This window comes from Perognathus longimembris, chromosome 21, assembly GCF_023159225.1.
Source record: "Perognathus longimembris pacificus isolate PPM17 chromosome 21, ASM2315922v1, whole genome shotgun sequence".
NCBI lineage: Eukaryota > Metazoa > Chordata > Mammalia > Rodentia > Heteromyidae > Perognathus > Perognathus longimembris.
The window spans coordinates 14,458,091-14,485,627 of NC_063181.1; the positions used below are offsets into that span (position 1 = coordinate 14,458,091).

At 43.0% G+C, this 27,537-nt stretch overlaps 1 protein-coding gene across 2 annotated transcripts in view; it reads left to right on the top strand.

Annotated features, from left to right (window-relative positions):
- Palld (palladin, cytoskeletal associated protein) overlaps positions 1 to 27,537 on the top strand; it is a 321,948-nt gene that overhangs the window by 288,320 nt on the left and 6,091 nt on the right. For both annotated transcript variants that reach the window (XM_048330859.1, XM_048330860.1), the window contains 7 exons: positions 1,245 to 1,883; positions 8,357 to 8,492; positions 10,119 to 10,217; positions 12,992 to 13,213; positions 15,994 to 16,143; positions 24,485 to 24,579; positions 24,800 to 24,932. In XM_048330859.1, coding sequence (XP_048186816.1) covers positions 1,245 to 1,883; positions 8,357 to 8,492; positions 10,119 to 10,217; positions 12,992 to 13,213; positions 15,994 to 16,143; positions 24,485 to 24,579; positions 24,800 to 24,932 — 1,474 coding nt within the window. The remainder of the gene's footprint in view (positions 1 to 1,244; positions 1,884 to 8,356; positions 8,493 to 10,118; positions 10,218 to 12,991; positions 13,214 to 15,993; positions 16,144 to 24,484; positions 24,580 to 24,799; positions 24,933 to 27,537) is intronic.

Here is a 27,537-nt window from a genome sequence, read left to right on the forward strand (position 1 = left end):
GTGCATTTAATGATACTTAATAACAGATCTAAACCTTTAACTTTTTTATCAGCAGCTTTGAATACTTTTATTGCTTTAGTTTTGAAGATTAGATGTCCATAAATAGGAAAGTTTTGCTGTCCTGTTGTTTTTTGTTGTTGTTGTTTTTTAGTTTGGAAGTTAGGAGTGTAGTTTTGTCTTTTCCTTTACTTGTTCCTGTTTTAGCTGGTTGTTACAGCGCCACCTTCTGTTGAAATTGTTTCTGACAGCCCTTGGTCCCTGTGACAAACAGCGAAACAGGAAGGCTATTGAGTTTAAAAAAAAATGAGATTTTAGCTAATTGCTAGTTGCTTATTTGTATTGCAGTGGAAAATATTTGAGGAATTAAATTGACATTATAAAATTAACAACATTGTTTATTGGACACATGTGAAAGATGGATGTCACTTTTTTTAATGAGTTTGAGCTATGAAGGTTTGTAGAAGTCATTAGTAATTCATTTCTTGCTATGGTTTTGCAGTAAAGTATTTTTTAGGGAACAGATTCAGAGAACAAACCAAATACATAGAAAAAAATCTCAACTGTCTGACAGTAAGTCACCATAGGCAAACTGCACTAAAGTCGATCTTTCTTTCTCCTAATAAAATTCTTCATGGCTACAAATGGGAAGAATGAGAACTCTTGTTTAAAAAGAAAAAAGTTTTCCCAAGCTGAGTGGCTGATGCCTTGCCATCCTGGCTACTCGGGAGGCTGAATTTTGGAGGACCGGGGTTGGAAGCCAGCCGGGGCAGAGAAAGCCTGGGAGGCTCCACGTCCACTACACCTGCAAAAGGCTGGGATGGAGACTCGGTTCAAGTGGTAGAGGGCCAGCTGTGAGCAAGCCAGCCAGGGCCCGCAGGGAGGCCCTGGAGTTCAAGCCCCGCTGCTAAAAAGAAAAAAGGGAAATGTTATTATCGTTTTTCTGTTACTAGTTCTGGTTCGGTTTCATCACAATCAGCAAATAGGGGTGGATCCCTCCCATAACACTCAAATCAGACACAGGCTGACGGGTCCCATCCCAACCGGCCCTCCCGGGCCCCGGGTCAGGCAATAATGACTCTGGTCCCCTTGGGCGCCGGCAGGCGTGGGAAGTTTGGTCTCCCCGCCTGCACGGGTTGCGAGTTCGACTCCCCTGCACCAGCCCCGCGTCCCCGATCCCGCACACGACGCGGGCTCGATCCCCGCCCAGGACCCCTGGCTGACGCTGTCGCCCTCTCTCCCCGCAGGGACCCCGCGAGGCTGCTGCAGCTGCAGACGCAGGTCCGCCTGGAGCAGGAGTCGGGCGCGCGGCCCCCGGCGCCGCCCTCGCCGCCGCCCTCGCCGCCCTTCCCGCCGCCGCCCGCCTGCCCCGAGCCGGCGGCCTCGCCCGCCGGGCCCGAGCCCATGAGCGCGCTGGCGCCCCGCGCCGCCATGCAGTCCTCCGGATCCTTCAACTACGCGCGCCCCAAGCAGTTCATCGCCGCGCAGAACCTGGGCCCCGCGTCCGGCCACGCCACGCCCGCCTCCAGCCCCAGCAGCTCCAGCCTCCCGTCGCCGCTGTCCCCGACGCCCCGGCCGCTGGGCCGCGCGCCCGCGCCGCCCTTCGCGTCGCCCTTCGGCGCCGACGCCCCGTGGGGCCCGGCCTCCCCGTCCCCGCCGCCGCCGCCGCCGCCCGTCCTCAGCCCCACCGCGGCCTTCCCGGTGCCCGACGCCTTCCCGCCGCCGCCGCCGCCGCTCCCGATCTCCACCCCGGCCTCGCCCTGCGCCCCGCCCGGAGCCCGCCTGCACGGACAGACGCCCGCCGCCTTCCTCAGCGCCCTCCTGCCATCCCAGCCGCCTCCCGTGGCCGTCAACGCCCTGGGGCTGCCCAGGGGCGTCACCCCCGCGTGAGTGACAGCTGCGCGCCCCGCCCCAAGCCCACCCACCCACTCAGGGACCTCGGTCCCCCAGGACAGCCGCACCCACCCACTGAGACCTCCCACCGCAAACACCCGGTACCCGCTCAGTGACAGGGTTCCTGAGATGCCGCCGTCCCACGCAGGACAGGAGGCCTTCAGTGGTTACACAGTCGGCCAGGGGCGCATCTGATCATGTCTGACGCCGGTGTGCATGCCCTCCCCACCAACCACGCGCCTTTGTGTTTCATTTTGTGGCCTGAAGCACACACTTAGCGTGTTAAAAGTATAACAGAAACAGGGCGAAGGCCTAGCAAGTGTGAGGCCCTGAATTCAAACTCCAGTACCAACAAAATTCAAAAGGGAAATCCCAAACGCTGTCGAGAAATAAGCCTTTGTATTCCACATCTAATGATTGGGGGGTAGGGGCGTAGAGGCCTCTATCTGATGCAAATTAAATTAGGATGTGTATAATCTGGTGAGAAATGGTAGGATCACGTCTCTCTCGCTGGTCAGTAATGCTCTCTGCAATTTCTCAGTCTTCTTCTGCCAGGTCTGGGAAGTGAACACCAGACCTTGTGCTCTTCATTTGGCTTTGTCACCCGGGGCTAGCACCCCTGGGATTTGAGCCACACTTTTCCAGCTTTTTTGGTGGTCAATTGGACCTAAGAAAGAGTCTCATGGACTTTCTTAAACTGGCTTTGAACCATGATCATCAGATCTCAGCCTCCTGCATAGCTAGGATTACAGGAGTGAACCACCAGCAACCAGCTCTCTGCAGTTTTTCTTTTGCAGATTACCTATTATCTGTTTCTCCTAATTTCAAAATGGCAACAATGACTCACTATGTAGCCCAGGCTAGCCTCCATCTCTCAATTCTCCTGCCCCAGTCTTCTGACAACTGGGATTACAAACGTGCTCTACCATTTCATTCATATGTACCAATGTCACATTAGACACGTGCATTGCTGTATCTGGCCTTAATTAGGTGCATGGAGGAACTTCAATTAGGGATGTTTTGTCTTGTTAGGCACTTTCTAAATGCTGATTACATGGATTCTGTCAGAAATCTGGCTTCTTCTCAAATTCTTATTGGAAAAAGCACAGTTGAAATGACTAAATAAATAAAGGAGTGGAATGGTGTGCTAATGAGCTTCTATTGAAAAGCTAAGTCAGTGAGCTTTCCTGAGGAAAGTCCCCTCCCTCTTGCTTTTTGATCCTTTATTCCCTACCCCACTCACCCCCTGGAGTCATCTTGCAAAAGAAAAAAAAAAAAAAAGAGAGACCTATCAGAGAGATTCACAAAGTAGGAGTTTGTGGCATGCTAGGTCTTACTACACTGGTACCAAATCTCACTTTCCAGCAATCTAAGTATCATCAAAAAAAAATTCTAATAGAATTTGATCCAAGATTACTCTATGAAAGGCAATGGGCAATCAGGCCTTAAAATATTTCCATTAGAAACCTTGATCTACCTAGATTTTTTACTTTGAAACTGGCCTAAGATGGGACCCATTGTCAGGGCTCCAGTAACTGGAGCCCTTGACATTTTTTGAAGCCATACTATTTTATAATTGTCACCACAAAAGAGCCCAGTAGTTCCTGGCATTTCCGAAAAGTTAATGGAGAAACCGTGCAGATTCTGTGGCTGTGGAAAAGTAAACCCAACTCAGTTGCCACACTTTCAAGTTTTTCAGCACTGTGACACCAAAGAAAAGTGGCCATGTGGGCGGGGCGGCAGGATGTTAGCTCTGCCAGCCCAGCAAGAAGACTGCGTGGTTACCCTCTTGTCTCCAAGGCATTTTCCTATTGCTAAATCACACACTTGAAGAATTCATTCCTTTGGTTTGATGCAATGTGTCTTTTGAAAGTTTTTCCTCAGGCATACTGTGGGATCCATCATTTGTATTCTGAATTAAAAGCAAAAATGTTGCCATCTGGCCTTGGTAACAATTCCAGATCATTTACTAAAGATATAATGTCCCTTTCAGGGCTACTGTGACTATGGCATCCATAAAAGAACTTTCAAACTCTTGTCAAATTTATGTCAAATGCTAGTGATAGATTGAGCACGAGGGACTCTATGAAGTAGAAATTCATTAGATTTGCCATAGAAGTTTTTCAATAGACATTCATTTGTGTGTGTTTTTTAATCCACCTTGTTTTACCAAAATCTTAGAACTGAATTTGATACCTTCATTCTCGTACTTGCCAAGTGTGCATCTTCTGTCTCGTTCTGTGTATGTGTTCAGCATTGATCTTACTTAATCTGGAGAAGAGAAGCCCATCCCACTGCTGTTTGTCGAAGGCCTGTGGGCTCTCTTTCTCAGATAGCTGGGTAGCAGAGGTCAAAGCAGGGAACAAAGGTCACAATACCAAGAATAGAGGATGCCAGAAAGGCCACAGTCTACGGGCCCTCTCACAGTGACACAAAAGCCTTGTAAGCCTTCATAAATATGGTACATCCTTGAACATAAAGGCTGTCTAAATGCTGACCTGCTAAGGAGTTTTCTCACTCTGGAATTTTTTTGTGATTTCACTGAATTTGAGAAGAGGAAAATAAGTCTTTTAGCTGGAGTTCCTGAACTCATACTCTGGAGAGTTGAGTTTCTGAAATGTATTGATAGAATTGATCTAGAGTACTATATCAAGGGAAAGTTATACTCAAGAATATTCAGGGTCAGACACCAGTAGCTCACACCTATAAGCCTAGCTACTCAGGAGGCTGAGATCTGAGGATTGCAGCTAAAAGCTAGCCCAGGCAGAAAAGTCCCTGGTGAGACTCTTATCTCCTACTAACCACTCAAAACCTGGAAGTGAGTTGTGGCTTAAGTGATAGAGACTAGCCTTGAGCACAAAGAGGCTCAGGGATAGCACCCAGGACCTGAGTGCAGGTTCCACAACCAGCAACAACAACAACAAAAAATCCCTCGTGGGATGTCATGGAGGCCAGCTCTGGACAATTTCACCTTCTAGATGCTGTTATGTTCCATTTGTTTTACCACAGCCATGTGAATATTATTTTTAAAAGGCAAGTGGCTTCCTGTTAAAGTCACAGTACACAGCTCAGGAACAAACTTGTTTAGGGTGGGAAGCCTGTTAGGAGTTATTTACTGGTTAAGGTTTGCCTCTGCATAAGGATTTTTGTAGAGTTCTGGTGTGGATAAAAGTTTACTTTGAACAGCCATGTGTACAAGCTGTACAAACCATCATGAAGAGATAGCATCTCTTGTCACCAGATACTCTTTCATTTCCTATAGGTTGGCTGTTGTTCATTGATCAAAAGCAGGTACCATCTGAAGGAGAAACTACAGTATTGTGCATTAATCTCCACCACAGTATTAATTTTATAGGAGCTCAAGCTCGGTTGCCAAACTTTTATCTCAAAAACTTATCACCAGGCACCAATGGCTCATGTCTGTATTCCTAGCGACTTGGGAGGCTAAGATAGGAGGAGCGTGGTTTAAAGCCAGCCCAGGCAGAAAAGTCTGTAGGATTCCTATCTCCAGCTAACCAATAAAAAGCCAAAAATGGAGGTATGGCCCAACTGGTAAGAGTGTCAGCCCGAAGTGGAAAAGCTAAAAAAAAAAAATCAGCATCTAGGCCCTGAGTTCATACCCCAGGATGAGCACCAAATCAAAACCAAAAAATAAAATAAAATAAAATAACAACAACAACAAAAAAACCCCACTTACAATGACTTTTCTTCCCTACGTCTCCTTTTCTCAAATACTTCCAGTCTGATGTCTTACCACTAACTTTCCATGCTAAGCCTGAACTCTATCTTCAGTTTTCAGTGCACTTTTCTAAAGTGTTATGTTCTGGGTCAGAACCAGTGTGGGTGAGAGCACAGGTGTTCTGCGCCTGCGTCCTTGGGGTCACCGCGCCATCGGCTGCTCTGCCAGGCTCATTCAGGCCCTGGGAACTTTGCGTGGACTCACAGTACACAAGCGGCCACTTCCTGGCTTTGACGGAGGCGCCTCCTTGGTTGACTGCTGATAAAGCCAGAGCTCCACGTGCCCATCGCTGCGGCACTGGCCCCTCCTGAATGTGCCCAGCCCTTGGTGCTGTGCTCCTCTCTGTCTCCGCCATCTCCACTGGAGGACGTGGTTTTTGCACATCCTGTGGCATAGTTTTGCTCACCCTTGTCTTCCCTGCACTGAGCACCCTGTTGAGCACTGACAAGGCAGTCGGTGAGAGCGATATGCACACTTGGAGGAACACTGGTCAAGAATTCTTGGCATCTTTTAAAACTCCTTCCTCTCATTCATTGTTTCCCTTGGCCAGCCTTGACTCTGCTCTCCATCCATGCTGGGGACACTGTGCTGGCTTCTGCATGTCCACTCTTGCTCTGAGTGCTGGTGTACCCCAGTAATTCTGCATTTCAGAGGAAGAGACTGAAGCACTTGGCCCAAGCCTTGGAATTATTAAGTGGCAACAAAACAGTTCTTGTTCCTGATCTTGTATTCATGCTGTCTCTGAATTCCATCCTCTCTTTCTCAATACTTGTCCAACATCCTTATCTTTTGGTGGGGGGGGGGGGGGTAGGGGAGTGTGTGTGTGTGTGTGTGTGTGTGTGTGTGCGTGTGCATGCACACAAATGCATGCCAATCTGGGGCTTGAACTCTGGGCCTGGGCACTGTCCCTGACCATTTGTGCTCAAAGCTAGTGCTCTATCACTTTGAGCCACAGCTCCATTTCCAGATTTTTGGTAGTTAATTGGAGCTAAGACTTCTCACGGACTTTCCTGACCAGGTTGGCTTCAAACCACTATCCTCAGATCTCAGCCTCCTGAGTTGCTACGATTGCTTTTTCTGCGGTACTGAAGAGTCCAACCCAGGCCTTCATGCATGCTAGGCAAGCACTCGACCACTAAGCCATATTCCCAGCCCGAGTTGCTAGGGTTATAGTCATGAGCCAGTGGTACCCGGCTCCAGTATTGCTTTCTAGCACTTTGTCTCCCATTGCACTTAGAACTAGTATCATAAATTTGAGCCTTACATCCCAGCTTGGTGCTTGCCCAACCTTTTGTGATAAAGGATCGAATTTGGTTCTCTTTACAGGTAATAATGACTATGGTACTGAAGCTTTTCTTCTTCATTTTTATGCCTAAAACTTCAAATATATAGGAAAATTTCACAATGACATCAAGTTAATACAATTAACTACCTTACCAAACTACTTTTCTCTAGGGTTAACAGAATTTGCACGGGGTTAACACTGTGTTTGCTAGATACTCAGTAAATATTTGTGAAATGACTATTGGACTTTTAAACAGATCTTTCAATTGACTGATTCTTATTTCAGTGTTGACTGTTCAGAGCCAAGAAAATATGAATTTCTTGAACTCTATAAACAAAGGAAAATTATCTTAAAAATAGAGGTGGAAAAGGAATAAATAAATAAATAACATAAATCTGTCTTTGTATTTCTAGGCCTGCCTCTCTCTCTCTCTCTCTCTCTCTCTCTCTGTCTCTCTGCGTGTGTGTGTGCGTGCGTGCGTGTACTAGTACTGGGCCTTGAACTCAGAGCCAGAGGATTCTCCTTTAGCCTTTTTAGTCAAGGCTGGTACTCTAACACTTGAGCCATACCTCTACTTCTGGCTTTTTGTTGGTTAATCGGAAATAAGAGTCTCAAGGACTTTTCTGCCTGGGCTGGTTTTGAACCGTGATTCTCAGATCTCAGATGTCCTGAGTAACTAGGATTACAGGCATGAGCCACTGTCACCTGACTATTTGATGCTTTGAAGCAAAGTCTCACTGTGTAGCCCAGGCTGGTCTCAAATTCTTCCTTCTGCCTCAGCCTGCTAAATGTAAGTTTATGGGTATAAGCCATAGGCCTACCTTTGTAATATTGGTAGTCTTCTTTACATCTTTTCAGAAAAGAAGAAAAGAATGGCAAAAAAATCAAAATTATACTTTTTGAAATGATAAAATACTTGAGTTGCAAGGACCTGACCCAACATAAAGTGTTTCTGTCTGGAATGTTTCAGAGCAGTAGTTCTAAGTCTACAAATAAGAGTTGAATACATTGAAAAATGTTTTCAAGCAACAGAACTTACACTGTAGCAAATAGCCCAGTGTGGACTGTCTTCACAATGCCAGTTTCTCTGCTTTTCTACTCAGATGATCTCCTCTGCCCTAGATATTCACCTGTTCACCCCTGTGATTCTCCCGTGTGCACAGCCCACAGCTCTCATTGTAGTTTTGGCCTGCAGAAACATAGGGTTGCCTTCCACCACCAAGGGCTGCTCACACCCCATAGATGTGCAAGTGGGTTCTGTTGTTCAGATTCCGGAGCATGCCAGTAATAGCCAATGTACAATAGCTAGCTGATTTCAACCTCCTCTGTCAGATGACTTCACAACGCAACTCATCTTTCTCAGCTGTGAGTGTGTAAAAAAAAAAAAAAACAGGATTAAATTTTGCTTACAAGTACTTAAGCCTGTACTTTCTGTCCTACAGGGGATTTCCAAAGAAGGCGGGGAGAACTGCTCGGATTGCCTCTGATGAAGAGATTCAAGGCACAAAGGATGCTGTCATTCAAGATCTGGAACGAAAACTTCGCTTCAAGGAGGACCTCCTGAACAACGGCCAGCCGGTACTAAGAGACGGGAGGGTGTGGACATGAAATAGTAGCTACTTGCATCCAAGACCTCTTTATTACTTCCCGAATCGCAACATCTCACTTAAAGAATTGGAAGAAGGAAGAACAGTTTTAATTAGAGTTGAGAGAACAACCAAGGAATAGCACTGTTATGAAGGGAAAGAAGCCGGGTGCAGTGGCCCCCCTCTGTAATCCCAGCTACTCCTCAGGCTGACATTTGGCTCCTGACCAGCCCAGACAAAAAGTTAGTGAGTCTCACTTCAACAAATAAGCTGAGCAGGATGGTTTGCATCTATAATCCCTGCTGCCCAGGAGGAAGATCTCTTTCTGAGGCAGTTTAGAAACAAAGCTACAAAGTAAACCTGGCTTCTAATGTAGCAGGTACATTCTGCTAAGGGAATAGGTAGCAAATCGGGTGCCTTTGCTAGTCACCATGAGATGATTAGGAAGGCTTTTTGCAAGATCACAGCTTTTTAAAAATCTCTGAAAAAATGAACTCCCTGATTTAAATAGAGTTGAGGAAACTAATTTGCATGCTAACATTCCAGGACTGCATTACTCCCAAGGCTACTGAGAAACTTGCCTCCCCTCTCCTGGTCCCTGTCCTTGCTTTATTCATGAAAGAAGTTGAACTTTAGGGGGACTTGGCACTTGATTTGTTTCACTTCCCGGTTTGAGCTGGAACTACAACCAGCAATTACTGGAAACTGTAAATTTACCCAACATACTTTCCTGATTAGAGAATAACCAATACTATGTGCATCAATATTCAGAAGTTGATCAGAAATACTTCCATACTTGTTTCAGATTCTGTCTTACTTGTTGCTCCCTATTTCTAACCAAACGCATTTGTAAAATGCCCAAGGGAGCATGTGGGTCCCTAGATCCACTCATAATTCTAAGGCACTTTAGAACCATACACCCATGTGTAAGAATGACCCCAAGTGACAGAACGAGAATGCTGGCACTTGTGGAAAAGATCCATCTGGCAGCATGAGATTGACAGACTCTACCAGGCTAACCTTCTAAGGTGAAAACACTGCTATCTCTTCCTGAGAGACAGGCAGTTTGCCTCTGAGTCCTAAGCTTTGGTGAGTGTCTCTCATATTCTTGCTCCCAATTCAGCCTTGTGCAATCATTCTTTGCTGGTATTTACTGAGCATCTACTATGTACCAGGCACAGTGTTAGGTGACGGGTGCAACTGTGTCTGTCAGAGCTAGCTCTTCTGTTTATCTTCTGGATTGTTTTTTCTTTTCCTGTCCATTGGTCTTGGAGCTTATCCAGCTATTCGGAAGCCTATGAATGGCTTTGGAAATAACATTTCCTTTACACCATATTTTGCTGTTTGGTTATCTTTTTTTTCCCTCTATATTTGTCATTAAGGATAAAAATGGCACTGTTTTGTTATGGAGTCTCTGCCTTGTTGCTTATCAGTCACTTTACATTTGTGCTGTTTCAGCCAGTAGCTCCTAAGGTTAGAACTTAAGGATCAGAAGGGACAGGGGGCAGCTGAAGAGAAAATCCTTACAGAAAATGTCTGGTTTTTAAACTCTTTTTCTTAAGACAATATATACTTATGGTTTTTTAAGTTTGACTTTGTTGTGGCTTATGTCGCTTAGAGGCTAACATACGAAGAAAGGATGGCACGCCGGCTGCTTGGTGCGGACAGCGCGACCGTGTTCAATATCCAAGAGCCGGAAGAGGAAACAGCGAATCAGGTAGGCACTGTGTGGCTCTGAACATCTTAGAAAAAAACGATTGCTTCTTTCTAGTTTCCCCATATTCTTGAGATTCACTTTGTGAAAAGTAGAGGCAAGCCCCTAGCTTTGGCAAGTGTATTTATTGTAACACCTTCAATCAACCTCATAGCTAATATTTACTGAGCAGATATTATCAGACACTGCATTGAGTGTGGTTAATAGAACTGTCATTAGCACTATTGTGTTTTCATCTTTTTTTTTTTTTTTGATGCCAGCCCAGGGGCTTGAACTCAGAGCCTGGGCACCGTCCCTGAGCTTTTGTGGTCAAGGCTAGTGCTCTACCACTTGAGCCACAGTTCCACTCCCTGGTTTTGTTTGCTTGTTTGGGGGTAGTTAATTGGAGATTAAAAGTTTAATGGTCTTTGCAGTCCAGGCCGGCTTTGAACCACGGTCCTCAAATCTCAGCTTCTTCTGTAACTAGGATTACAGGCATGAGCCAACATCTCCCAGCTTTTTAAAATTTTTAACTGGTTAGTTTTCCTTATGAGTATTCTTTTGCGTTTTCTGTCTTGTGCTTTAAGGCAGAAATGCTTTGTGTGAAAAAATGCATTTTCCATTGATACTATTGGAGTAAGCTAATAAATATCTCATTGTATTCTTGCTATCAGTCAAAGTGAAATGTGCATGTACAGCAAACACTACTTTTGTCTTCTTTCACATAGTTAAAAAGCACAGCCAGCAAAAACCTCAAATGTTATTTTTATTCCCCTGCTGCTACCCAAAACAAACTTCATGGCTCTGTTATTAATCACTTTATAGTATCTATTATATTCTCAATCTTAAAAGAAAAAAAACTTCTAAAAAAAATCTAAATGGTCAAGTATTTTCCTGTTTCCTAAGCAATGGGTCATCCTTCACAATCTGAAAGCTTTTCAAGCTTAAATATTCCAGTTACAAAAGTTTCACTTAAAAACCGGGCACTGGTGGCTCATACCTATAACCCTAGAGACTCAGGAGGCTGAGATCTGAGAATCTCTGTGAAAATCTTATCTCCAATGAACCACTCAAAACCCAGAAGTGGTGCTGTGGTTCAAGTGGTAGAGCACTAGCCTTGAGCACAAAGAGGCTCAAGGACAGTGCCCAAGCTCTGAGTTCAAGCCCCACAAACTAGGAATCACACTCTGTCCTGTTATTTCTGAGTCTTTACCTCTTTTTTCTGCCGTTTCAGGACTTTGAGTCTCCTCCTGCTTCTCTAGGGAGTCCTGTCATGGATGGTCAAAAGGTTAAGCTCTTCTTTTTCTTCCCTTTCACTGCATTCTGATCTTCTTTCCCCCTCTGGGTCTCTGCCTTTACTGCCATCTGTTCATTATAAATACTATGATCACTACTGATTTTCCTTGAATACCAGATAAAATTGCTGCACTGTGGCTTTTCCTGTCAGTTATTTATGAGCTCAAATTTAATTCTGGCATAGGTAGATACTCAGAACTTTTTCTTGTTGTTGTTGTTGTATTAAGAATGGGTCTCCCTTGTGGGCCAGGCCAACCCCACTGTGGTCCAGGCTAGCCTCAAACTAAGGATCCTTCAGCCTCAGCCACCCAAGTGGCTGGTATTATAGATGTGTGCTACAACACCTGGGTACTCAGAATTTAAATTATGAAAAGATTGTATCTGCTATTCACTTTTTCTAAGAGAAGAAAGTGAATAATTCTTGAACTAAAGAATTCAACAGGAATTAAGCAAGACAAAACCAACTTCTGCACTATTCAGTTTTATTCATACCATGTTACTCTTTTCCTGAAACTAAAATGGAAGGAGTTAGTTGAGTAATTTCTTTTAATAGAAAACATCGTGACAATCATCTTATTTAATAGTAAATAGGGAATGTTTTCTACTGGGTTATACTTTCCTTATACTTTATAGGTAAGAAAACTGGATGAAACCTACCACCCCGTATGCAATGTGCTAATGCACTCTTGGATTTGCAGTTTCTATTTCTATTTCTAACGGAAATATTGACACGCCTATCAGCCACATTTTTCTTTTAAAGCGATGGTTCCCAAATAGCTTCAAATTTAGGGGAGAGCTAGAACAGATGGGGCCATGATAGGTTAAAAAATATCTTGCGATTTTTTTCTATTTTCATTTAAAATTGAGGTGCTAGCCTTCTGGAAAGGGGCACCCCACCCCAGTGTCAACTGCCCCCCCCCCATGTTTCCTTTCTGGTTTTTTTTTTTTTTTTTTTTTTTTTTTTTTGCCAGTCCTGGGGCTTCAACTCAGGGTCTGAGCACTGTCCCTGGCTTCTTTTTGCTCAAGGCTAGCACTCTGCCACTTGAGCCACAGCGCCACTTCTGGCCATTTTTTGTATATGTGGTGCTGGGGAATCTGAACCCAAGGCCTCATGTATATGAGGCAGACACTCTTGCCACTAGGCCATATCCCCAGCCCTTTCTGTTTCATTTTTATGAACAGTTTAACAATTTGCAACCCTTTGCTTTTGTTTCCTGCTTCCTTTCAATTCCCACCACTTTCCATGAGAGAAAAGAAGGGGAAAAAACACAACTTTTTGTTGTAGTTGTTTGATAAGACTTGAAGACAATTTGAAATAATGTATATACTTAGCGCCAGATGTTTTTGTTTCCTATGGAGATGAATAGAGCTCTTGTTTTTTAAGCTCTATGATAAAAACATCCCATCTTCTCCATGCCCTACTGGGCAGGAGAGAGGACTCAGCAGACACTGTACTGCAAGGCCTGGTGGTTGCTCACTGGAATCTGCTTTGTTTGACACAGGAATACAAAGTCTCCAGCTGTGAGCAAAGACTCATAAGTGAAATCGAGTACAGGCTGGAAAGGTCTCCTGTGGATGAATCTGGAGATGACATTCAGTATGGGGATGTGCCCGTGGAAAATGGAGTAGCGCCATTCTTTGAGATGAAGCTGAAACACTACAAGATCTTTGAGGGAATGCCAGTGACTTTCACATGCAGAGTGGCCGGGAACCCGACTCCTAAGGTGAGCCTGCAGTGAGACTTTTTCAGAGCCACTTTGCTCTGTCTTCTGCTGCTGTAACAAAGCAACTAAGACTGGGTCATCTATAAAGAAAGAAGTTGGCAGGCAGACAAAGTAAGCATGACAGAGTCAGTTTATAACAAAGCTTCTGCTAAGATAGCATATTCATCATGACAGCCATGAGTAAATTCACCCATTCATGAGGGCCCTGCCTGCTCCAGCTCCCTTCCCAACTCAGCTGCCCTGGAAGAGAGCATCTAGCCAACCAATTCTGGGGACACACCCATACTACGCCAAGAGTTCTACCTCCTAAATACAGCAAACATGGTAGAAAGAAGAAATGCAGACCCGGGGGCTGGGGATATGGCCTAGTGGCAAGAGTGCTCGCCTCGTATACATGAGGCCCTGGGTTCGATTCCCCAGCACCACATACACAGAAAATGGCCAGAAGTGGCGCTGTGGCTCAAGTGGCACAGTGCTAGCCTTGAGCAAAAAGAAGCCAGGGACAGCACTCAGACTCTGAGACCAATCCCCAGGACTGGCCAAAACAAAACAAAACAAAACAACAAAAAAAAAAGAAATGCAGACCCGCTTTGTTATGGGGTCCGTGGATCAACAGTCAATGAGACACAGATTAAAATTTAAAAAAGATTTTATTGAGCGAGAAAATACTGGCCCACCAGGACTGCAATTCAGGCTCCCAAGATGCAGTCCCAGGCCATCTCAGAAGGCTGCTTATATACCCCCCAAACTACAGGAATTTTCCTTTTAGCTTAACTATAGGGGCCTGTTACTTCCAAGAGGTGTCAGTCACAACAGGTCAGGGCTCTTAATCTTCACTGGAGACCATCTAACAACCAGGTGGCAAAACAGGATGAAACTTTGGTGGGGGGGGGGGGGGGTCGGGGGATGGGATGTGTTACAGGTGTGATCAATACAGAACAAAACAAGTTCAAAGCAAGTTGGGTAAATACAACTACATAACTTTGCAGCAGAGGCCAGCTTCAGAAAAGTTTCATATTGAACATTACTTTGTTGTTGAAAGCTAGCATAGCAACAGATTATCTTCATCACTTCAAATACTCATGGTATAAAATGCTTTAAGTACTCAGGCCACCTTCATAGATCTTAGAAGCTAACGAGTGGTGGCTAGGGGTAAAGTACAAGGAGGTTTCAAGAAGGGAATTCAGTGGGGCTGGGAATATGGCCTAGTGGCAAGAGTGCTCACCTCATATACATGAAGCCCTGGGTTTGAATCCCCAGCACCACATATATAGAAAAAAAAGGGGGGGGGGAGCTCATGGGGTAGAATGGGAAAGAACTGAACAGAAAAAGAGGGCAAGGGAGGGGAGGGGAAGACCCTAACAACAATTGAATAATTTACCATGGCACTTTCACACACCTCTATCATTTTCCGCAAATGACTGAAGAGAACTCTGTAGGTAAGTGGACAGACTTGGTCTTGAACCCCGGTGTTCTATATTATACAGGGAAGCACTGTTCCTCACTGGTGATGAAAAGTTTAATTCTTTAACCTACAAAACCAAGATTGCCTATACTATATAGTAAGGGAGGTGAGGCGAGGTGTATTTACTGTTTGAAAAGATAATTGAAACTTCTGAGCTGGGCATGCTTGCACATACCTATAATCTCAACACTCAGAGAGCTGGGGGAGGGGGGGCGGGGAGATAACAAGTTTGAATCAGCCTGGGCCCTGGGCTCTGTAGTGTCACCTTGTCTAAAAATAAGTAGTTAATTAATCAGTTATAAAGCACTTAAATAATTAAAGATACCATGGAGACCCTCTCTCTACAAGCATGGAAATGCTATGTAGGATGCTGGCCTGTCATTAAAAGGAAAAGTCAAATAACTGCATTAACACAGTGAAGAAACACACATGATTACACTTCCCTCTAACTTAAGCAAAAAGAATAAAAAGCAAAACATTGAAACCTCAAAGTTACATTGTCACATGATTGCATCAGGAGAAAATATATACATCCATGAAATTTACTTGAGAAAGATTAAAATCCTTAGGTTTCATTAAGAAGCCTACAGAGTATTCCGCAGTTTAAGGCATAGCTGATTCTGCAGGAGAGATGGGGGAAAAGGCTACTAAACATGAGTGTGAAATGAAAACTCATAATTAGGGCAACGTCAGGACTTCAAGTGGTCGAACAACTGCCCAGCAAGCATGAGGTCTGGTGATCAATCCCCAGCAGCAGGGATACTGGGGAGGGAGAAGCAAGCAGCTCACAAACTATGCAGAAATAAACAACTGTGAGTGGCATTATTAGCATTACAGCAAAGAAGCCCGTGTCTTGTACATAGTGAAGCTTAAGAGCAAAATACTTAAAATACTTAAAAGTAAAATACTTAAATTTTCAAAGGCTGAAACAGTTTTAACAATGAGATAAGTAAAGGATAGCAAACAAATGCAAATTCATACAAATAAGCATACAGAAATTAAAAATACATTTACCAGGAGTCAAAGGTTAACTAATAGTGCAAAAGAGCCAAAGAAGAACCCAAAATAATGGACAAGGGAAAGTGACCTGTGCCATCTATCCTGCTGATTCTGCACAGTTTTGTTCTCATGTTACCATTATCACCTTTCCCTCCAACTGCATCCCAACCCCAGAGTCACATAAATATCAACCTGCTGTTCACGTTTAACACTCTTAACCTGATCGTTCAGTTCAGCTCTGCAAACCAGGCTGTTAGGATCAGTCCTCCAAATCGTGCAAGAGGCCATGTGTGATCGTTAACCTTTCCTTCCACAGATCTATTGGTTTAAAGATGGGAAGCAGATTTCTCCAAAGAGCGAGCACTACACCATTCAGAGAGACCTCGACGGGACCTGTGCCCTCCACACAGTCGCCTCCACCCTGGACGATGACGGCAACTACACCATCATGGCCGCCAACCCGCAGGTGAAGGAGGGTGTAGGCCGGGGCTCTTTTTCTGTGTCTAGTGCTTAAGGTGTTTAGACTGAGGAACTGCCTACTTACAAGGTGAACTTGAAGTTCTTTGACTTGCAGAACTATACTGCCGAACTCAATACCCATCTTGCCCTTATAGAACAGTTCTTTGTTCCATGAGTGTTTACTGCAGGGATGATTCTGGTGGACCTGGACATTCCTTCCATGCCTGTGAGTCCCTTCTCTGTCTGCACTGGTTATGGACAGGGCAGGGTCCTGAGGGAGAAAATCAGCCTCTATATACTCAGGGGAGGAGTCCCATGATGAAACTCCTCTGAACAACTAACTGTGGAACAAAATGAATACCAGGAAACTAAAACATTTTTTCTTGGGGGAGGGGGGTGGCACATGAATGGAGGAAATCATTTATATCCCATGTAAAAGAGAAAAAAATAATCAGCCCACAAACAAATTATATCATTTCAGGACTAAATTCTATGAAGAAAATATAGGGGAACACACAGAGTGAGAAGCATGGGTAGATAATAGTAGAACTCCAAAATATATGTTAAAAGAAATACACAAGTATGGGTGTCATTCTTGGCCCAGATTAAAGCAATAGCCTCTCACCCTCAGCAGCCACATTATAACTTGGACAGCATTCAGGATTTGTTTGTTGTTATGAAAATATTTTTCTTATATTTGAATTTAGACTTAGGATCAAACCCCAGTCTTGTATAGGATTTAAGCAGGGGCTGCTATGTAGCATGTTAATCAATTCAAGCAAAGCCTTTTTTACTGAGGGTTTTACATGGTTTAGAGTAAAGGAAACACAAAAACTGAATATGAAGTTAATTTGGACTCAATGTGTGACAGAGTAATTTTCCTAAGTCTACAGAACTTGTAGCTTAAAAAACAAAAGCTAAAATTAAGAATTTTATGATACAACTACTAAAGACTATCCAGAAATCATCTTTTCAAAATATTTGATCTTCTTACATTGCTCCATGTTTCACTACTCCCTTTAAATAAACTGTTTAGTTTATGGTCATACCTCCCTGAACTCAAAATCTAAGTAGCATAGAGCCTTGTTAGTAATTGGATAGGGAAAAAATGATATTTCAACTGAATTTTCTAAGTTGTGGTACAAGTGGTAGAGTGCAGCCTAGCAAGCTCTAGGTCCTGAGTTCAAACTCCAGTTCTGCAAAAATAGATAAATAAATTACAAAGTTTTCCAAGTTTGTACAAAGCTTATTCTATCCTAATATTCTATGATCATATTCAGATACTTTTCTCCAATAATATTAATATTAGAATGAAACTCAGTTTATCCAGAGCAAAAAGCAAACTCTTCATTGTCAACATGCTTTCCAGACATGCTAATTTTATAATCGATGAATATATAACTATTACTTTTTAAAACAGTCGGTCATAACCTCCCTTAAGAAGTTGTATTTTAACCAGGCGCTGGTGGTTCATGCCTGTAATCCTAGCTACTCAGAAGACTGAGATGGGAGGAAAGTGATTCACTGCTAGGCTAGGCTGGAAAAATCCATAACACTCTCACCTCCGCTAGGGCCCTCTGCTTTCAAATATCTCTGAAATTCCTTCCCAAGAAATAAGAGAGACTCCAGGCACCACTATTTACAGACATCCGTGCATTTGTTAAAAAGATTTCACAGAAGGCAACGTTCACCCTAAAGAGAGGTCCCCCCTGTGGTGGTCAAGAAAACTGAAAGTGAAGCTGTGGCTCAAGTGGTAGACCAGAAGCCTTGAGAGAAAAAAACAAGCTAAGGGACAGTGCCAGGCCCTGAGTTCAAGCCCTAGTACCATACTGGCACAAACAAACAAGAGGTATGCGCTCTAGCACCAGGCAAATCTAAGTTGGATTCTAACAGCGTTTATTTCCTGCGTGCCCTTTAGCAGCCATCTCACTTCTCCAAGCCTGTTTCCTCTTCTAGAAATGGGAATGCAGTAGATTTAGAGAGCCATCATACAAACAGCATTCCATTCCCTGGCCCATGGCATGCTTTCAATTAATGTCATCGTTAGCATAATTCACTTATTACCCCATCTCAGAAGAGCCTCCTTAAGACTTGGCCAATGCCTGTGAAAGCAGGATGGAGAAGACTGGCTCACACTAGGCGCCCCATTCCCACAGAACTGCTGGGGAGCTCTGAGGACAGTTGGGGGTGGGATTTCTACCCACCTGGATGCTGGTGTGTGGTCTTGTGACCTCCTGCCTCTTCACTTTGATCTCCCTCCAGGGGGAGGCTGTGCCACACTGCCACAGCTGTGGTTTGGGGTGGAGAAGCTGTGGCTGCAGACAGAGACACACCCACAACACAGCTGGCTCTGGCCACACAGGAACCTGGGAAGCCATCCCCTGTTCCCAGCACCCTCTGCAACAGCAGTGATTCCTATCAGTGCACAAGCCCAGGAGTAGCCTGGCTCTTTGGCGAGAAGGCAGCATTAGCATAAAGGGGCCAGTTTACATCTGGCAACCAGGAGCCCCGCCCTTCTAACAGAATATCCCTCCCAGACATCAGGGATGTAAGCAAAGGGTGTTATTATCATTGCACTGAGTCTACTAGATTTCAAAAAGCTCCAAGATCTCAGAATCATACCAGTTTCTCACGCCTAGAATTCCAAATACTAAATACTCTCAGTATTGTAATTGCGGCAAAGAGTCTCTATTTAAATTACCAAAGACAAGCAAAAGGAGGAGACCTTTTAAAGACAGGAAGTCATACAGGGAGACATGCAGAACTCAGATGCTATCGCAGAATAATCCACTCACACTGCAGTGAGAGAATTTCCATAGATATGCCACTGGGTACAAGTTTTCCAGATTTCTGATCAGTCTGACTGATTCAATTTCTACTTGTTGATTCTAAGGAATAAACTCTTTTCTTACATGTAATACATACATGTAGTACTACTTCAGAACAGAATACATACATGTCCACGTGTACCAGATGTAGGTTTGGTGAATTATCATCTACATGCTAGACAGAACTGGATTATTCATTCAGAAAAGAAGGTGAGGTTGAAACCAACACAAGTCATGGGCCATTTCCTACATAAATCTTGGCATGACAAATTGTCATTTGTGCCTATAGAAATGTTTATGTAAAAATGTTTAATCCTGTCATAATGACAACCTTCTAACATCTGTTATTATATGTTGAAAGTATCATGTTATTCTTATCATTTGCAAATCAAAACATAATCTAAAAGAAAAATGTCATAAGTAGGCACAAAGAAATCAAAGTAAAAGCTTCTAAAGATATATTTCACCCCAAAGCATAAAATATAGGTGACAGAAAAAAAAGCAAAAGACTCGATTTCCTTGAGACCTTAATTTACTTCAGTGTTTAAAAGTATTTGGGTCTGAAAGGGAGACAACCAACCTGTTGTATCCTATGATATGTAAAATGACCAACATGTGGAAAAGAGAGCTGGAGTAGAAAAATTAGTTCAGTAATGAAACAGAGAAGCAGAGCTGTCCTGAGCTGTGGAAAATAATTACAGAAACGGTCAAAAGAAGGGTTAGAGCTGAGAGAAAACTACTACAATTCAGCAGAATACTTTATAGAATATGGTATTTTTCCCCCCAACTAATCTTTGGGAAATAAGACACACACTATATACTGTTGTCTGCCTCTAAATTGCTCTGTGGAGAGAACACACAGCTCTAAGTCCACACTGGACTGTGTATTAGACTCTGTGTACAGTTCCAGCAACTCATTAGAGACTAAAGCCATCACAAAGTGGAGCAACGAGATGAGTGATTGTACAGTGTTTCGCCAAGTGAAGGCCAAAAGGAAGATCACAGAAACAGTTTATTTTAGACGCTAATCCTATCTTTAAGACACAACTGAATCTAAACATGAATGTTTTTCTTTGTTTTGCTGTGTTGCTAAGTTACCTTGTATTGTATTAGGATTTTGGAAGGGCTGTTTTTGCAGTTTGCTATTTCTTCAAATTGCATTATGTATACAAGTGGCAGGCTTTTATAAAGATCTGTTGCCACAAGTGAAATTCATAAACTATGACTATAAATGTTCTCTTCCTATTATGTAAATAGTTGGCCTTGAACAAGGCATCAAATAATCTTTACAAGATGGATATGTTTAATACAGAAACACTTTAGCAATTCAAACTTACTTGTACAATAACTTTAAACCGTGGATCTGTTCAGAATAGAAAAGTAACAGAGCTCAGCTAAATCTAAAATGAACGTTAGTTTGTTGATTGTGTTTTGTTTTAGCATTATGTTTCCTGGCTTCTTTCAAGCTTCACTTTAAACATTCCCTTCCATTATGTCTTTATGAGTTAATAAAGCAGATAGAAATAAGAAAGTTAAAGCAAGGGTCAGCGGGTGTGTTAGTGAGATTTCATCTACCCAGTGCTAATACCGTACAGTCTCCTCATTAAGAGGCCCAGACTTTAAAACTCTCTCTCTATTAATGCACACTGGTGCCATCTTTCAGTTTCTGGATTTCGGTTTTCAAATATTCATGCTAAAATTATGTAATTTCTAAGTTTGGAAACTTTCTGAGATTCTCTTGATTGCACATTAGTTAGCAATATATTTAGTCAATAACTTTATTTTAGTCAAATTAGTAACTGCTTCCTGGAGACCACACCCTCCCTTTTTTATTTTCCATTATTTTGTCACTCTTGGAGCTTGAGCCTAATGGGGCCTGGGGCCTGTCCCTGAGCTTTTTCTCTTGCCGCTAGCACTCTATTACTTTGAGCCACAGTATACTTCCGGTTCCTGAGGGTTAACTGGAGATAAGCGTCTCACAGACTTTCCTACGTAGACTGACTTTGAACTCTGATGCTCAGAGCTCAGCCTCTCCTGCATAGCTACAATTACAGGCATGAGCCACCGGCACCTAGCATGCCCTCCCTTCCAAGGTGCTGAGGTGAAGGTTGGTGTAGGCATATGAAGAGGACAAATGATACTCTTCTACAATTCTGCCTCCTGATGAGCTAAGAGTATTACATATGCAGGGGAAAAAATAATTGTGTTAAAACAATCATCTGGTTGTTATTATAACTGCATCTATATTCAGCACTGCAGTGTTTAAACATTTTGAGCATTTGTTGCATGCAAAACACAACATTAAATGCTTTCTACATCTCTTACTCATTTAAATCATCGTAAATACTGAAGTACTAACCCTATGGACCTATTCTACAAGCTAGGGAGGTTACATGGCCTAAAATCATTCAACTGTAAGGAACCGAGTAATTTACACACCTAAGCAGTGTGAGTAGAATTACAGATGGCCATATGAAGGTGTCCGAGGCTCATCCCGTTAGAGAAGCCAGGGAGAGCTGAGAGTGGTAGCATATGGCTGTAATCCCAGCACATTCCCGGTACAGGAGGATCATGAGATTCACACCAGCCTGTACTACATAGTGAGACCCTATCTCTAAAAGAGAAGATACAAAGAACACTGAAAGGAAGATGGGACATTGGTTAAAATAAGTAGAGTCTTTTATTTTTTTAACAGCAGGTAAGAGCAAGTGTATATGCAGGGGTCCCTACACCCCGGGTGCTCTCCCAACCAGCAGGAGAGGCGAGGAAACGCACCCCACCGAGGGTAAACCCAGAATAGGTAACGAGCCGCGAGTCGCCCGCACTCAGCCCAACCCAACCTTTCGTCGGCAGTTGGACAATCAGACGACTTGGGAGAAGTTCAAGACTGCTCAGTTTAGTGGTGCGGACTGGATCTTAAGTATGGGCAATGGCAGGAAGAGGAGGGTATAACATACCTAGCCAGGGGCTGTGATTGGCAGTCCGAGCTGTCAGTCAAGGGCAGAAGGCCATGGGACCTCCCTAACGGGGCGGCCTAAGTACTAGCAGGACCGCCCCCAGGTTACTGCCGGCAACCATCTTGCTGCACATGGTCTTAAGGCTGGGAGGCGTGGCCAGCTAGAGCCGCCTTTCCAGTTCCAGACCTGGAAGGTAGGCAGGGATAACCGGGATCCCTCTTCTGGGAGGTGGTGCAAACAAGCACGCCCCCAGGGGCTGAGGCAGGCGGGGCTCTTCAAGGCACAACAGCCACACACCTCCAGGGCGTGGACAGGTGGGGCCAGTTGGTGTGCCCCACATGTATTCACTTGAAAAATGTATTGGGGTTAGCCAAACCTAGGCTGAGGCCCCTAAAAATCATCTTGACACATATCCATGTACATGTAATATCTCATACACATGGTAACACAGTATATGCTATGATGGATTAGTAATGATTGCTTATGTACTATTTGCTATTTATAAAAATCATCTTAATCTGGATACTAGTGGCTCACACCTGTAATCCTAGCTACTCAGGAAGCTGAGATTTGAAGATTGCAGTTCAAAGCCAGCCCAGGCAGAAAAGTCCCCACAAGATTCTTATCTCCAATTAACCACTCAAAGACTGGAAGTGGCACTGTGGCTCAAGGGGTAGAGCACTACCCTGGAGCACAAAGAGGCTCAGGGACAGCACCCAGACCCTGAGTTCAAGCCCCATAACCAAAATGAAAAGAATAAGATCATCTTATCTTATAACATTGTAACATCTTTCAGATGAATGGATATTTTATTTATGTATGAACACATACATTTGCATATTACATAATATCTGTTTCTAAATATTTACATATATATGACAAAATGTCAAACTTAAATTCAGCAACTTATATCTGCTTGCTCAAATTCAAGATTAAAGTTTGAATTTAACCTACATTATTTTTATAACCAATACATTACTACTTCTCCTGTGTATCCTCTGAGTTCCACAGGACAAAGAAGGCTAGAGAGATCTAGGCTCTCTTATTTCTCAATAAGCTAAGCAGGTAATAAAGCTTCTCCCACATCTGCACATGTAAAGCTGTTTTTAGAAAACTAAACACGCACTTCCTTGTCCTCAGTCTCAAAAAGCAAATTATGGATTTATGTGTTAATTTGATAAAACATCCAGTATAATACAGTGGTTTTATATTGAGGATCTTCTGTAGCACTTAAAAGATCTAGGGGGATTCTATGACTTAATTTCCCATTTTCCAGTTAGTTTGGTGAATCTTAAAGTGTTTGCCAAGAGCTCAGCATGATAGAACAGTATCATGCGTGAGCCAGGGTTTCAGATAATAATTTTCTGGAAATAATTCTCCTTCATAATGTTATGTTTCCTGGGAGACTTGGAGGAAAGACACTGTTTTGTTACCAACCCTCCCCCCCCCCCCCCAGCAGCAAGTCCTGGGAATGCTAGAGGGAGTCCCGTATCTGGTGATATTTGATTAGTCATGTCTGCTTCTTCCATCCCACCTCTTTCTACTTAGTGATTCCAAACTCTTCTGTATTCCTGTATTCTGTATTCCTGTATTCTATATTCCATCCCTGTGTGTCTCTATCTTTGGATATACACTCCTAAAGAAGTCTGCCCTTTGGGAATCCATGTGCCTGTGTTCTTTCCCCTCACTAAATCCTCCTGTGAGCTTTTGAGCTGAGTGCCCACCTCCCCACCTTTCAGCCCACACTGAGGCGAGAAATGATTCTTCAGGTCACACAGGAAACTCCTGCTCTGGTCACCTGTGAAAATGGAAGCTAGTGGTAGAGTTTTATATTGAATAAACTATCAATGGATGACTTCCTCGTGGCATGGGTCCTGTATGTATTATATTTGTCTATCTATATAATGGTCCTTACAAACTTCCAGGCATCAATTCTAAGAGATCAAATCCAGCTTTTCATTAAACACACCTAGGCCCTATTACCCGACCCACATATTTTAGTTATTTAACTGGTTCTAGTTTTGTCTGTTTCATGAGACCATAGTGTCATTTATTCATGAATGTTCTTGCTATTATATGTTTTATGTAATACTCATTTTCACCATGCAGAATCCCTTCCTCAGGACATGATTTGTGGAAGGCAAAGTACTACTAGTTAATTAATATATTACTAGGAAGATCTGACTGTCCCACATCCAGAGCAGAGCATGAAATGAGAGCCAGCAATAGAAAGCAATGCATTGCTGCTGTACCTCCCAACTCAGCTCCCCGTGTGAGGCAGACCTCCCATAAGTACCATCCTAGATAAAACAATAGCGCTGACTTAATATTCGGGCAATGACTTTGTCACCTGTGTTCTTTATATAAACAAGGTTTTACTGAGACAAATTTAACCCAGGGAAGCTTTTCTGACAGGGGGTGGGGGAATGGGTTTTATTACTAGCAGCACATAGACTTATTATGAAATAATATTGTATGGAATAATAGGACACTCGCTGGGATGCTGCTTAGTGGTCAGTGGCCTTGCACAGCAGATAATGTCTTGCCCTGATGTGTCTGACAGGGCCGCGTCAGCTGTACTGGACGGCTCATGGTGCAGGCTGTCAACCAAAGAGGCCGCAGTCCGCGCTCACCCTCGGGCCATCCTCACGTCAGAAGGTATTTCAGATGTCCCTTCCCATGAGTGTTACCAGTTATTAATTTACTACTATAAATGTCTATTACTAGAATCGTGGTACAACCATGAAGGTAAACATAAGTGGAAGATAGATTGTAAATACAAACTCAGCATGTGGTGCAATTATTAACACCTTAAGACAAGTAACAGCCTGGAAATAACTACATGCCACTTACCTACTATCGTATATCTTGCTTTAAGGCCTCGCTCTAGATCAAGGGACAGCGGAGATGAAAACGAACCAATCCAGGAACGATTCTTCAGACCGCACTTCCTGCAGGCTCCTGGAGATCTGACCGTGCAGGAGGGGAAACTCTGTAGAATGGACTGCAAAGTAAGCTTGCACTGCTTCAAAACTACTGCATCCCCCTCTCTCTCCCCCGCGTGGCCATTGCTCTGTAGTTCCTAGTGGGAACATTAGGTAAAGTAGGTGATGACTCCAACTCAAGATAGAGAGTGAAATGGGTTCAACGTTCATGTGCCATTTTTCAAATCATGCCTTCTCTTTACTTTTAAGTGTATATCAATATGTTCTTTACCCTGAATCCTATGTATCATATTCTGGAAGCCACTGGAAGGTTTTATTTGTCCTTTTTTCACATTGAAGAAATGAGTGCTTTGATTGTGTTCTAATCATTTGGTGATTGCTTTATTAGATGATCTTCATTATATCTTCAACATAAAATGATGTGTCATTGTATCTACTCTTTATTCCTCCTATTTTCTAATTCTAAAAGAAGTTAGAGCAACATTGTTTCTTCTATTTTTTTGGGGGGGGAGACATGGAGCAGTCTATGTGTAAACTCTGAAGTTATATACAAAATTTTATGTGTTATAATTTGCATCAATTCCTCAGGATAACATGAGGCCAAAGTGTTTAAGAGCCATTCCATTACTATGAAATATTTTATTTCCCTTGGTTTTTTTTTTGGGGGGGGGGGGGTGTTAACTGATATTTTTTAAGTTCTCTTAAAAATGGGTCATTTAAAAAAATATATTCGGGCTCCCTCTGCTGGTCCTCTATAGGATTGTAAATCTGGGTTTCTACAAGTACACAGAAAAAATATATTCTTAAAAATATCTTATTTTCCAACAAAATTCTTACAGTATTAAGCTACAAGTTGAATTTCAGTATGTATATTTACTTCCTTTTTAAAACTAAATTCATCCCTTCTTAAATTCATATATTAGGACCATTAAAGGATCTTACAGTAATATATATCCAAATAAAATGAAGTCAGTATGCTAGAGGCATTTTAATTCCCCTGTCCAAAACAGCATTAAAAATATCCAATATACAGAATCAACCCAAGTGTCTATCAACAGATAAATTATGTCTATCCACATTTAAATTATTTTAAATGTGCACAGTAGCTATTCAACCCTTAGAGTAAAGGAAATTCTGTCACCTATGACAATTTAGATGAACCTGGAAGACTTTATATTATGTGAGATAATGAAGACACAAAAAGACAAATACTACATAGCTTCACTTACAATAAAACATAAAAATGTTAAACTATTAGAAGCAGAAATTAGAATGACTGCATTAAGCAGACTGGTCAGATATTGATCAGAGGATACAAAATTTCAGTTAGTATATGTTCAAGAAATCAATGCTACAACAAAGTGACTATAGTTAATGATAATGTATTATATAAATGGGTGCCAGTGGCTCACACCTGTAATCCTAGCTACTCAAGAGGCTGAGACTTAAGAGGATGGAAGTTCAAAGCCAGCCAGACAAAAAGCCCTCAAATTTCCATTTTCAATTAACCCACAAAATACCAGACTGGAGACATGGCTTAGACGTAGAGTGCCAAACACGGGTGAGCAAGTTGAGTGCTAAGCACGACCCTGAGTTCAAGCCTCGGGCCTGGCAAAATGATTAGTATTAATTAATAATACTCTAGAAAGTTACTAGACACGATTCTTCACTTGATACTGAACCGGAGGGAAGTTAACTCTTCCAACTCCTCCAGTAGCAAGCCTGCTCTTCCCCCTCCTGTGTGTCCTTGTGTGCCATGAGCACACACTGGTCTGCTTCCCATGTGGCTGGCTCGTAATGGCCTTCAGCTCCTAAAATGACGCTTTGTCCATGACTACATGACAGGGCCACGGTGAATTTGGTGGTTTGAAAGTGCACAGTGTCTTGGGCCATCTGACCCAATAAAAATACTGCGGCCTCGGTCAGGAGTGGGCCTGCTTATCCAGGACCCAACCTAGGAAATTAGCAACAGCAGTGTCGCTAGGCTTAGGAAAGACCCAGCGCCCCCGGCCAGAAGTGGTGGCTGCCTTTTCTCCCATGCCACTTCTGCTGCCATGCCCACAGGGAAAGCAGCGCATGGAGAAAGCCTGCAGCGCAGCAAGCCAACAGCCTAGCCTTCTAAGGAGCCACTGTCTTACCATTGCGGTTTCCAGGATTTTAGCCTGCAATTTAAGTGTACTTCACATTTTTCTTTGTGATGTATATGGGAGACATCTTGTAGGAATATAAATGAAAAAAAACATCCCATAACAGGAATGGAATTTGAGAGTTCTCTGGTTGATTTCGGCAAAACTAGCTCTTCAAAGGAATGACTTCATAGTCCAACAGACATCCTTTGTGTATAAATTCTCACTAGTAAAGTTGGAGAGCTTTTCTCCTACTCAGAATCAAGGGTAACACTATAAAAAACTGGCAGATGGCAACTTGCCCGCCCCTACCCTTCACGGCACAACTGGCATTAGCAATTAAATGTCCTTTTGTCTCATCTCTGGTCTACACAACTGTCATGGTCTTAAGATTTTATGAGGTTTCCATTGTGATGCTAATGTGCTTGAGATGGCTTGCAGGATAATTTCATATTGTTGTTATGCAGTTTCAAGCAATATAAAATACTAATAATGGCTCTGTGTGCTAATAGATGCATTAACTAATGTCTCCATAGCAATAGTCA